Below are 13,620 nucleotides of genomic sequence, written 5' to 3' on the forward strand. Positions count from 1 at the left end.
TAGGACCTGATATCCCCATAAATGCTGATTTTTTTCTAGTATATGGTTGCCCTCCATGGTAATGTGAAAGAGTGCAAGGTTCAATTAGAAACCAGGCTATACAACTAAGACTTCAACTAAAACTAAAGACATCTTCACCTTCTTGTACTTTTGGCCACTAAAATTCACTGCCACCTAATGACTTACTGTAACCAGGAAGTCTTGTAGATTGCTCAGTTTGTCTTAGAACCTATGGACCAAATAAGAATTCAAGGAATACATTCTACAAATATACTCCTTTTTTCCCCTGCTGCTCTCTAGATAAAACCAATGCCTCTGTCTCACTGAATTCAGCATCCTTCAAACTTGTTATCTATTCCAAATCCCAATTTCCCGTTGAACTGTTAAAAACATTTAAAAAAAATTTTTTTCTTCTATGAATGAGCTTTGCACTTCTTTAATCTCTTCCAAGACTTCTGCTTTCTGATGAAAGCCAGGAGTCTTGAACTCTGAGTAGAACATTCACTATGTGGTTTACAAGAGCCATATGCAGGGATTCCTTTCAATACCCACCCACTCCTAATTTGGATAAAACTTTCTTGGAACTATTTGACATACTGTTCTATAAAAATGATCCAAGAGATGACATATTGTAATGGTTCATACCTCATTTACTGAAACATGCCCAAGTATAAAATTCGTACAAGAAAACAAAATAAAAAAATACAGCATCATTTCTCAGATTCGGGAATGACATGTAGGGTTATCCTAATAAAATAACGAGCCTTTGCTGACATCTAGAGGTAAAAACTATGTAGTGAAATCAGTTATAAAAACCCCAAATTGGCTTGTGGCATCCATGTGTAGAAACAATGGGAAACCAAAGACTTTTGGGCAACTGGCCCTACCAATGACCACTGTCCCAAGACACACTGCTTCCACCAACACACGTCAGTATAGCTTTAAAAAACAAGCCCCACCACTACTGTGTTCCATGCCAACTAGTTTATCGGACAGATTCCAGTTCTGAATAACCTGTGGTGCTCATCAAAAATTCACCTGCCGTATCCCAGTCCGAGGCGATCCAAAGTCGGTGGGTGCTGAGACGTGGTCTGGGCCCCTGTAGTGTTTAAAAGCCCCGCAGATGGTTTTGATAGGCATCTCGGAAACCACTGGGACACGAAGCTCTGACCTTTCACAGTGTGAAACCTCCCCCATCCAGGTAGGCCAAAGTTCCAGGCAAAAGACTTAAAGCTTACATCAAAAGGAGGTTCAACTATGGCAGTATTTCTCCAAGTGTGGCAGGCTGAGCACCTGCCTCAGATGAATCACTCTGAGAATGTATTAAAATGTGGATTTCTGGTTGCATCCATAGACAAATACATTATAATTTCTAAGAGGAAGACCCAGGAATCGGCAATTTAAATAAAATGCCAACATAGATTTTTGTATAATAGTCAGAACCAATCTAAATTGACAAAATTAAAGGACATCACAGAAACCTATCTTAGAAAGGCTATAATTAATGCTATGGTCACAAGATCTGCTGACTTGAATTAGTCCACCACTAATTTCAACTGCAGCTGCTATTATTCATGGTTTGAACAATATGGCTGATGTTCAAAGAAATGTTCTGATCTCTGAAGTGTTTCCTTCCTTTTTTATTCCTTAGTATAACTTAGTGTTGTCTTTTCTAAGTGTAATCTTAGTAGAGAAAATGTAGAGCATACAAAAATGTAAGAGAAATAAGAATCTGTAACTCTACTAACCAGAGTTAACCACTGATGCCACTGGTGTATGTTCTCCAGTATTCTCTTCACACATACAAGTGAAAGCATATATACAGTTTTTAATCCTGCTTTTCACATTTCTGAATAAACACTTTGTATATCTTTAAAAGCATCATTTATTTAAAGACAGCAAAATATTTTCATATGATTATGGTGTAATTCATTTACTCCATCCTGATAGTTGGAGTCCTAAACTGTGTCCATTTTTCATTGTTATAATGTTAAAACAAGCCTTGTGAGCATCTCTGATTATTTCCTAGAAAAAAATTCCTAGCAAATGAATGAGTGGGTGAGTGTGAGTTTTAGGGTTCTTTATACACAACTAACTACTCTCCTAATTATCAAGAGGCTGCCCATCTCATCAAACCATTACTGGGCACTGAGCTTAATCATTAAAAAAAAAAAAAAACGCTGTACCTATTTGAAAGGTAAAAACATTGAATGAGCATTTCCACACTGAGGATGAGACCATGAGGTCAGGATGAAAGGTAGGAATACCATTTATATAAGGAGGAGACTGAATCAGGATATCGACATCTCATTTGCTATGTTAACTAAATATACCAACAGAAAGCATATTACCCACACTTATCTTTTATTGAAAGATTCATATTTTAACCAAGTCTGTGTAGTGTTAATTTGAAAATCTAATTATGGTTGCTATAAAAGTTAGGTGGCATTTTAAATAGTGAATGTTTACGTAAAGAGATAAAGGGACTTCACTGTACTTTATCAGTATAATAAATGTGAAAACAAAAAACAATATAAGAAGGGCTCCCATAAAAACAGTATAAAAATCTATGATGAAAACTATAATGCATTTTTAAAAGATTTACATTTTTAAGCTCATAGAGGAAAGGATGATGCAAGCAAAGGGGGAAATAATAATAACAATAAATACTGGATTATAATGGGAGAATTACAGTTAGCTTTTCCTCTCTCTTTAACAATGTGTTCTCATCTAAGAGTATTTTTCCTTAATACACAAAATAAGTATATTTCTAAGTGAATATGAACTCAATAAAGATTTTACTCTTCACTTCCACAACCCACTCTCCCAGTCCAGATCACTTAACTGTGAGTCCTCTCACCCCTCATAAACTAACAGGGAACAAATATTAATACAATTCTATCTCTACACTGTGTCTTCCCCCAACCCATGTCCTTATTAATCTCCCCCAGGACATCCTCCCCCCCCCACTTACACACAGTGTATATAATCAGTACAGTTTTCCTATGTGGCCCCGTGTATTAGTACATTCCCATTCTACCTCGCAAATATAACCTAACTAGAGGCCCAGTGCATGAAATTAGTGCATGGGGGTGGGGGGAGCAGTGTCCCCTCAGCCCAGCCTGCACCCTCTTGCAATCTGGGACCCCTCGGGGGATGTCCGACTGCCGGTTTAGGGACTGGGCCTAAACCGGCAGTCGGACATCCCTCTTGCAATCTGGGACTGCTAGCTCCTAACTGCTCATCTGCCTGTCTGCCTGATCGTCCCTAACCACTCTGCCTGCCTGCCTACCTGCCTGATACCCCTAACCACTCGCCTGCCTGCCTGATCACCCTAACTGCTAGCCTGCCTGCCTGATCGCCCCTAACCGCCTCTGCCTCAGCCCCCGCCACCACAGCTTCATCCAGAAGGATGTCCGGAATGACATCCGGAAGGTCGTTTGGCTGTCCAGTCTAATTAGCATATTATGCTTTTATTGTTATAGATGTAAAATCACTTCATTTCTCAATTGTGTCCAATTTCCTATCTCAGGGACACTGTTAAAAGTATTTCCTTACTCTGGAATGCCCTCCCATTCCTGCTGTTAAAAACCCAAAAGTCTTCAGAGGCCCAAGTTGAGTCATGCTACTTCCTTCTTGAAGCTTTCTTAGACCTCCTCAATTAAATTAAACGTTCTCTGGCAATCTCATGACCCTTTGAGAATAATATGGAACACGACTCCTGTTTATCTTCCACTATAGTACTGCGATTGCCAGAACGCAAGAAAAATAACCTATTTATCTCTGTATTTAATACTAGATAGGCTGTTGAGAGCCTTGCATGTAGCACATGTTCAACACATGTTGACTTGCTTTACTGAAGTCTCTTTTTTTTTTCCCTAAACTTGGCAATTTTTAATCTGATGTGTCCCCAGAATCCAGAGCTTTCAAAGAAGCCAAATCCTCCAAGCTGACTCCATGTCCTAAAAATGTCTGCTTCTCCACCAACTGTACCATTAACTACCTTTTGTTCTTCTGTTTAATTCAAGATCAAGGAGGTATGCAAGCAGAGAATCCCAACACGGATCCCTAAACCAAAATCTACAGGCATCACTAAGCTTCCCCCTAAAACTCCCCCAGGGCCAATGGATAAGCCCATTCACCACACTGGCTATGGGAAGCTACACATAATAAGGACTGTCACCTCCAACACTTTCCTACATATAGGAGGGAAAAGGTAAGTCATGCCAATGCACTGCCTGGATACATTAACCTACAGAAATACCTGGAAAGTTGAAATTACCACTTTGGAAGGCCAAAGAGATCAAGCCATCTCCTCCAGGAAATGAAGCAGCAGCAAACTGACAGGTGGTTTATTCACAGGTTGCTGGACCTGGCAAATGAATGTCCTACTGAAAGTGTAGCACAGCTACAATTATTTTCACCTATATTTGTGTAAATGCATATATGCACAATCACAAGCCCAGACATACCCCCCAAATCCTCATCCTACCTGTAATCCAACCCAAAGTTGGGACTATCACTATCCTGGGATAAGACTGAATTCACTAGGACAATTCAAAAGTTTCTGGTGGACCCAGAAGTAATCCTCCATTCCACAAAACTTGATTGATTCTATTTTGCTCAGATGTGCTGGAGAGAATTCCTAATCTGCTTCAAGAAAGTAATATTACTTCCATCAATTAAAAGCATATTTAAGATCTAAAACTATGATTTCTTTATGAGCAGGAGAAAATAAAAAAGTGATAATTCTTACCACTTTTACAGAGAAAAAAAACAACAAAAATGAGAAGGGCTAAACACATCTATTGTGTGGCCTACCTGATAATCACTGGCACAGTAGGCACACTTGACTGACTGCTGGTACTTAATCTTCTGTCCCATGTTTCTAGTAGGTTGTTCCCCCTATATATACCAGGCCATGGACTCATATTGTAAGGCAATCATAGGCTTGTAAGATAAATCATTTTAGATTGGTATTGCTGCTTTCTATAAGCAATCAGGACATTGAAGAATCAAAGTTCACTAATATTAAGTTATTTTAGGGAGATATGAATCATTGTCCTAGGTATTAAAAAACACAATTTATTATTTCATAGGACATTCTTTAATCAACATCTCTTCCCTGAATCAATGCTATAGAAAAATCAGTTGATGCAACAAAAACTTGACATCAGGAGACTCAAATTCCAACCCTGGTTTTTCACTCATTTGACACTGAGCTCATTCATAAGTTGAGGTGTTGAGTTTCTCATATGTAAAAGAGGAGAGCTGAACAATTCTTCAGGTCTCTCCCAGTTCTGATAATCCATGAGTATGTCTAACTACAAAATGTTGAATTCAACCAGTCATCTACAAGACAGAACTCAGTCTCCTGACAGGAAGCTAAAGTCATTCTTTTCATCTCACTGAACACTCTTACAGAATCAAGAAAAAGATGTGTCCGTAACTCAGTGTGGACAGAGTAATACAACGATGTTTTAAGACAAGGCATTTTGAACATGAGAAGACAGTTATATTTCATAAAGTTTCAGCCAGAAATGACCCAATGTTTTCTGTGATACTGCATGGAGAACTGGAGGCATAATGGAAGAAATCCTCATGGCTAAGGACACAGTTTCAGACAGCTGTCCTGAGATGGAACCAATGGAGCAAGAGCAAAGAAACTGCCATTCTCCACACTCATCCTTAAGTCAAGCCTGCTTCAATGCACTGATGCCACTGAGCCCACTCTTATTTCCAGGAGGAGGAGAAGGGCTGGAAGCATGGGCAGGACCAAACTATACATGCCAGAAAGAGGGATGATGTGCAGCATCCCCAGAAGGCAAGTGGCAAAGGGAGAAGGTGGGGAGGCCAGGTGAATGAAAAGTCTGAAGTAGAAAAGTCTAAAGTAAAGGAAAGCAGTAAGAGAATAGTGGAAAGAGTGGACTACAAACAAAGGTGTTGAAGCTGTGACACCAAAAATAGTACAAGAGACAATTCAGAGGGAAGTGCAGAGATAATTCAGAGGGAAGTAACTGGTGGATAGTGCAGTGTAGCACTGTGTCCGACATAATCAGGTAATGTTAAGTGATCAGAGGAAGAGTGAATTAAAGAGAGAAGGGCTATTCAGTCAAGACATAAGTGAGAAAATGTGTTAAAATATGGCAATGGTGTATGATAGAGTCAGGAAAAGTAGTTATGCTGGGTAACATTCAACACTGATAATTATACTAATGAAAAGAAAAAACACTGGATCTCCTATAATGGAAACCAAATAGCCTGAAAAGAAGCATAAAATAGGAAAAACAAGCACCAACAACAGTCCCAGCAAATCAAAATACCCTGGGAACGTTTTACCTTGAAGAGGAGTGCAAAATATGTTTCAAGTTGGAGATTCCAAAATTGTTTTCTCCTATGTTAGAAGACTCCCTAAATACATTTTCATGGCAAGCTGGCCTAAGTTCCAGAGCAAGAAAGAAAAGAGGGACAAGATATTGTATAAAGTCCTAAAAACAAGGCAGGAAAATAGCAATACTTCTCTGGCAATCAGCAGAAATCTGCTTTAAATGGTAATACAGTTCTAAGCTTATTAAAAAGTCTTTAAACTAACCAAGTCTATTTTAAAAGGATTACCAACCAAAACCATTCTTATGTTAAGTAATATGTAACACAATGATATGTCATAAAATGCATATATATCTAAGAACTAGGAATATTATTTGGAGTTCAACAAAATGGTATTGGACCTATAACAAAACTAAAATAAAAAGAATCCTGCCTCCTGAGCATAGTCCCATCCTGTTTTCTGCCGAAATGCAGCCCCTCTGAAGAACAATGAAAACAAAAGAAGCTGTCGTAATAATTCTAGAGTGACTTTATGTTAATTTTAAAATGGAAGAAGATAAAAATCCAAGTGAATGAAAACAAATCTAATATGTAACATAAATTTTAATAATCCGATACTTTTATCCTGGAATCTTTCCTTAGCCTTTCATTTATTTAGCTTCAGTGATTTCTAATCTCCTTGTAACTGTTTGAAATAAAGTACAGACACACAAATGTGTTTTTTTACAAATCGAAGGCAAGATCTTCCCACAGCAAAAAGGTTACTTTTTGCAATACTTGCTTTATTGCAGTGGTCTGGATTAAAGGTGTGCCTGATCTGATTTCAGGAATGTGACTGATCTAATATATGACTGATAATTAAGGACTGAGTAATGGAGTAATTAATGTAAAACATAACTCTTCCTGGGTTATGTTTAAATTTTCCTTTTTCTGGGGACGTGTGACATACAACTTGGGGTCCAAATCTAATCTGGGGCACAAATTCTGCCCACTGTTCCTCATAAGAAGAAAATTTTGTGAGATGTGAAAATTACATGAAATTCAAATTTCGTTGTCTGTAAAGTTCTATTGGGATACAGCCACACTTGTTTGTTAACATATTTACTGTCTGCGATTGTATTTTTGCTAGAATGGCAGTCAGGTAGTTGTAGCAGTAACCACGTGGCTAGCAAAGCCTAAAATATATATTATCTGGTCTTTTATAAAAGAAGTTTGCTGATCTCTGCTCTAGTGTGAACTAGACTAACAAAGAACTCAGGGACAAGAGCTTAAGAAAAACTTAATCGCCCTGACCGGTTTGGCTCAGTGGATAGAGCGTCGGCCTGTGGACTGAAGGGTCCCAGGTTCGATTCCGGTCAAGGGCATGTACCTTGGTTGCGGGCACATCCCCGGTAGGGGGTGTGCAGGAGGCAGCTGATCGATGTTTCTCTCTCATCGATGTTTCTAACTCTCTATCCCTCTCCTTTTCTCTGTGTAAAAAAAAAAAAAAAAGGAAGAAAGAAAGAAAAATTTAATCAACTAGTAAACATTAATAATTCAATTATCAATCCTATGAAAGCTGATAAAAATGGGAAAACGATATTTCAAGCTGTTTGTGATATATAGTAAAATGTTAAATTCTATGAATGCACTAAAATGTTCAACAAAAGAACATCAGATAAGAGCACGTCAAAGAATGTGTGCCACAAATAATGTGTTATTTATCGTTGAATGGAAGTATCTAGGCCTTCCAAATTCCTGGTATTTTTAAAAAAATTCATAGGCACAGCAAAATTACAGCAGAACTAATGTACTTGTGATTTGGAGACAGATGTGTAAATTGTACCTTTAAGTATTCATAATTGTTGTCAAGAATTTGTTTTAATCACTTGCAAGAATCATGGAATTGTTACCGAATTCAAGAGGTTTGCCACTTGGGGTGCTCTCCATTAAAAAATGAGATGTGGTTGTCTGAAGGCAATTTTATTTACCTCCAGCAAGTCAAGAACTCAGGGTATTCATATCCAAAGCTCTGCCTCCCTTAAGGGAGGCTTAGCCATTTGCTTATATACACTATTTTGTCAATTTCACATGTTGATTTCTTCTTTGCAGTTGGCTATACTTAATCAAGTTGGGTTCTTGTCAAGCTTATCCTGCAAACATTGTGCTACATTTTAACATTTAACAAGAACAACATTTAGTAAGAATGGCCCAGACCTTGAGACCCTTGTCCTACCTAATATATAAAACTAGCCCATGAAGGTTATCTATGGGTCCATATGTTATAGTCAAGTTCAGAACAATGTAGCACTCCCTCTCTCTCCATTCTCCTTCATCTCGCCTTTTAAAAGTTATCCTGACCCTGTTTTTTGCCCCTGAACTTATGTCTTAAAGAAATATTATTTGAATTTTGATTGAACCGCATCAATGTGTAAATACCATAACGTAAGCAGATTATGCTTTCCCCCCTCTAATTCCATTACAAGTGTCTAAAATAGGGCCAAGCGTGAGAGCTCAATAAATGATTTTAAAAATAACATGCCCTGAAGTTGATCCTCTGTTGTATGTTATCAAAATCTACTGTAAATATTCCAAGTCTGAGTTTTCCATGTAGAGTCACTGCTCTACAACATCAACTATGAATGGCTGCCTATAGGTCTTTCATGTGAAAAAGGAAAAAAAAAAAGCCACAAAAAAAAAACCCCCTGGTTTATTCAGGTTTATAGGAAAGATCAAAAGTGTTCCCCTACTTTGTCATTTCGAAAAGGAATTCAACATAGATAAAGCAACATGACTTGAAGGAGATACTATAAAACATATTAAATATTACCAAAAAAATTTTACAATTCCCATTTCAGCAATCACAAACAAAATGTACAATCAAATTGGTTCTAAATGACAAAAGCTGTCACTGTAAGAATTACTGGCTCATTTACAAAGCAAAAGTCTGCTGTCCCCTTTCAAAACATAATTTATAAAAATAAATCCAAATATGAATAAATCAGGATATTCCTTGGCCTTTCTTTGTGAAATTGGGTAGTTGGTTATTTAATTTACTGAGATAAGGAAGTCTGGAAAAGAGGCAGATTTGGGAATAATTCAGTAATTGGATATCATTTGCATTTGACATTCCCATGAAATAAGTAAAGACTTTACGAAGACAGCCAGGTATATGAGCCTTGAGCTCTAGGATTAAGTTTGAGCTCCTGGTAGAGACAGCAGAGTAGGTTGCAATGGTACAACCTACCTACAATATTTGTATCCAAGTAATCAGTGTTCTTTAGAAGAGCAAACTTAAGGAGACTAGGGGTTAATAGACACAGTTTGATAACAATGATCTATATAAACAGAAAGGTTTATAAGATATGAACCTCTTTAAATTGATAAAGGATTGTTATTTTAGAGATAATACTCTCACCATTGATAATTAGAATAATAATGTATGAGAAATTTAAGTGCACAGACTGGTTTCAGATTGCCTGCCTATGAATACAGCCTTCTGACTTACTAAGTGAATAACACTGGGCAAATAATTTAACCATGTAGCACCTCAATTTCCTCATCTATAAAATGGGAAAAACAATAGTTAACTACCTCATGAGGTACTTATGAAGATTAAATGAGCAATCAAAACATTATGTGTCATATAGTAAGCACTCAACAAATCCAAGTTAGTATTATTACCTGCAGTCTTCCACACTATATACAGAAGTGTCCTCAGACTTCAGTTTTCTAGTTAGATGCTTGGTAAGAGATGACATCAAAGATTCAGAATTAACTAGGGAAAGCATATGAAAAACCCACCTGAAGAAGTGGAGGCTAGAAGTTTTGCAGATTGTGAAAACCATCCTCTTTAAAAGTAAGCTGTATGTTTGCCAGTCATTCCTAAATCTGTATCTACAGCCCTGACCCAACCCTGGAGCTCCAGACCCAGCTGACTACTAGATACTTGACTTGGTAATTTAATAGGCATGTTATTGGAATAAAAAGGGGAAACAATCAGTGTTCTCTTCAGTTAGTGAATGATCAAGTAACCATCTCTATCTCCAGGAACTCTCAACTCTGCTCCCTAAGTCACGAAATCCATGCAGTAAATGACATTCTCTGTTTTCAGCTTCACACTTTATCATTATCATTAATGTTTTGTAGTCATGATTCTACTGCATGTATTGTTCACTTAAATCAATTCAAACAATTTCTTAAGGAAGGCAGGGAATAAGAAAATAAGTGGAAAAAAATTAGATGCCGTAAAATGATTCCTGGGTTCTGCTGCCTGAAGCAGACTGCACTGCACATTCCTCAACAGAAGCAACTCTCAGCTGTCTTATCCTGGGCCATGACTCCAATCACCACCAATAATGTCACCAATGGAGAGAGCACACATCCCAGGTGGACCAGGACAGTTCCAGTAAAATTCTAATAGCATGGCTTTCCACTCTCAAAAGTGCCTGGATTGGCTGAGAAATTATATGTCTACTTATGTATATGATCACCAAGAGCTCTGCAGCATCTTGCATTCATTCATTCACTCATCCATCCATCCATTCATTCATTCATTCATCTAATATCTACCAAACTCCAAGTACCAGGTCCCATGTTGGGCTCCATTACAATGCAGGATTCTAATATAAAAATGACATATCTTGAAAAGCCACAAGATATATGCAGAAAGGGTCATATTTAGATCAAGAGCTTCAGTAAGAGTCTCTGAATTACATACCACATCTAAGAAGACATGAGACCAGCAAAAACAGTATATTTGCTTAGACACATAATAAACAGATAACTCGATACATTAGACCAGCCGTGGGCAAACTACGGCCAACGGGCCGAATCCGGCCCATTTGAAATGAATAAAACTAAAAAAAAAAGACCGGACCCTTTTATGAAATGATGTTTACTTTGAATTTATACTAGTTCACACAAACACTCCATCCATGCTTTTGTTCCGGCCCTCCGGTCCAGTTTAAGAACCAATTGTGGCCCTCGAGTCAAAAAGTTTGCCCACCCCTGCATTAGACAGATGTTATACACAGTGTAAAACCAGCATATATTTGTTGAATAAATGACTAAAATGCTCCATTGTATTGTCACCATTGGTGTGAACTGGGAACAGGTAATAAGATGTTTATTTTTATTTTTATAGACAAGTAGCAAACAACAGAAATAAAAGCATCATTACAACTATCTTTCCTTTTTTCTGATTTAAGGTACTATTTCTCCTTTGATCTTCAAAACAAAATATAATTTATACATTTTAGACTGATTTTCCCTATTAATGTAGGAAGAATCAGGAAATCTGAATTGGTTCAACTGTGATTTCTTCCAGATTATAATACTCTTTGTAATACTTTAAGCAATAAAAAAAATAAAATAAAATAAAGTTAAATTATTTGTTTCAAAAAAAAAATGACTTCTGCTCAAGATCATATATGTATCCCATTCATTTAGGGTCATTTCTATTGGTAAAGTACTCTATCAATAGTAATATAATTAATGGAGATAAATTTTTATCTTATTTATTTATTTTTTAAAAATATATTTTCATTGACTTCAGAGAGGAAGGAAGAAGGAGAGAGAGATAGAAACATCCATGATGAGAGCGAATCAGGGATTGGTTGTCTCCTGAAAGTCCCCCACTGGGGATGAAGCCCACATCCCAGGCACATGCCCTTGACCAGAATTGAATCTGGGACCTTTCAGTTCGCAGGCAGACGCTCTATCCACTGAGCCAAACCGGCTAGGGCAATTTTTATTAAAGAAAAATTGTACTAAAACAAAAATGACATCTGTTCAGTTTGTACTGAAAGCTGCCCTTGTGGAAACATGCTTTAGTAGACGTTTGTTTTTAACAGACATTTCACAACTCATATTTCAACATTAATGTTTGCAGCAAATATGTATTAAGTGTCCATCATGTGCAGGGCCCTGTGGATTATACAGACATAAATTAGACTTTGGCCTTGTCCTAAAAAAAAAAAAAAAAATCTCAGAAGCTAGCAGAGAGGCCGGCTAACTTTGAAGAAAGACAGAGAACATAATTAAGCCTTATGGGACGTGAAAAGAAAAGTCCCATGCCAGGTCTACGGTGAGAAGTTACTTCATGCTCTCTGCTCTAGGATAACATGTCCACGGCACTGGCAGGGGGTACACACCGCACAGTAAACACCGTATGAATTGTGCGAACTTAATTCTAGTCTGGCTTCTGATTCCAACTAGCTATGCGCACTTGTCCAATTACTTTACATCTTTAGGTCTCACGTTCCTCGTCTGTAAAATGAGTTCAAACGGATAACCCCCAAGCCTCCTTTAGGCTCCAATAGTCCAAATTACATCACTATGATGACGTCAGCAAGAAAAACTCCGGTTTCTATTTACCACACACTTCCTATGTGCCAAGCACTGTGCTACGGTGCATCATTTATATTATCTTCATTTAACCTTCACAACAACCTTATGAAATTGGCATTGTTATTATCCTTATTTTAGAGATGGGGTGGTGGGGGGAGCAGTATTATGGGGCTGGAGTCTCGATTTGAAAGGAAGCAGTCTGAACCTACTCGAGGAGTTACTCTTAACCCCTACAACCCAAACGATGTCTTCACGAAAACCCTCTTACCCACTAAGGAAATAAGGGAAAGAAAAACAGAGCTTGGAAGAGGGTCCTTCCTGGCTGGCGGGCAGATCTGGGTTCACGTCACGCTTCTCTGTCCCACGTGTTAGTGAGTCTCAGCACCGCCGCCCCGGCGATGCCCGCGCTGCCACAGCTGTGCGCACCACAGCTGGACGGAGCTGGCGACGGCCAGCGGCGGCCCGGGCGGGGGCGCGCGGAGGGGCTCGGGGCGGGGGCGGGGGAGGCCCCGCGGGCGCGCGGGCAGAGTGGGTACCTGGGCTGCTGGCGGCTCCTGCCGGCTGGTTCTCCCACCAGTCGTCTCCAAGATCGTCTGCCATCTCCACGCGGGGCTCTCCGTGGGCGGACCACGAGGGAAAAGCTTACGGAGGCAGAGACTCGCTGTCGCGCAGCCAGGGGTCCAAAGAAGCAGCACGAACAGCCTCTCCTCAGACCGCGTCGCCTCCGCCCCGCAGCGATGGCGTCAGAACCTCCGTCCCGCCTCCCAGGCAGCCGCGCCCAACTCGTCGCAGTTTCCACACCTGTGCTCCTGGGCAGGGTCGGTTTGGAGACGCAAAATAAATCCCCACAAAAGACAAAGACAAGAATACGCATAAGCAAAAAAGAAAGATTATATTTTTAATTCGTTATTTTAAGACTTTAGGTTTTGTTTTTGCTTAAAGTTGTTGTCGAAAGTGTGAAAC

General features: G+C 38.9%; 1 protein-coding gene across 2 annotated transcripts in view; it reads right to left on the reverse strand.

The window, feature by feature from the left end:
• CMSS1 (cms1 ribosomal small subunit homolog) overlaps positions 1-13,412 on the reverse strand; it is a 413,449-nt gene extending 400,037 nt beyond the window's left edge. The window contains exon 1 of one of the 2 annotated variants that reach the window (XM_036352288.1): positions 13,194-13,412. In XM_036352288.1, the coding sequence (XP_036208181.1) occupies positions 13,194-13,257 (64 nt within the window). In that variant the 5' untranslated portion in view covers positions 13,258-13,412. The remainder of the gene's footprint in view (positions 1-13,193) is intronic. The other variant, XM_036352289.1, reaches the window with a different exon arrangement.
• Positions 13,413-13,620: the final 208 nt, after the last annotated feature.

The sequence above is a fragment of the Myotis myotis genome, unplaced genomic scaffold, assembly GCF_014108235.1.
Source record: "Myotis myotis isolate mMyoMyo1 unplaced genomic scaffold, mMyoMyo1.p scaffold_m19_p_2, whole genome shotgun sequence".
Lineage (NCBI taxonomy): Eukaryota > Metazoa > Chordata > Mammalia > Chiroptera > Vespertilionidae > Myotis > Myotis myotis.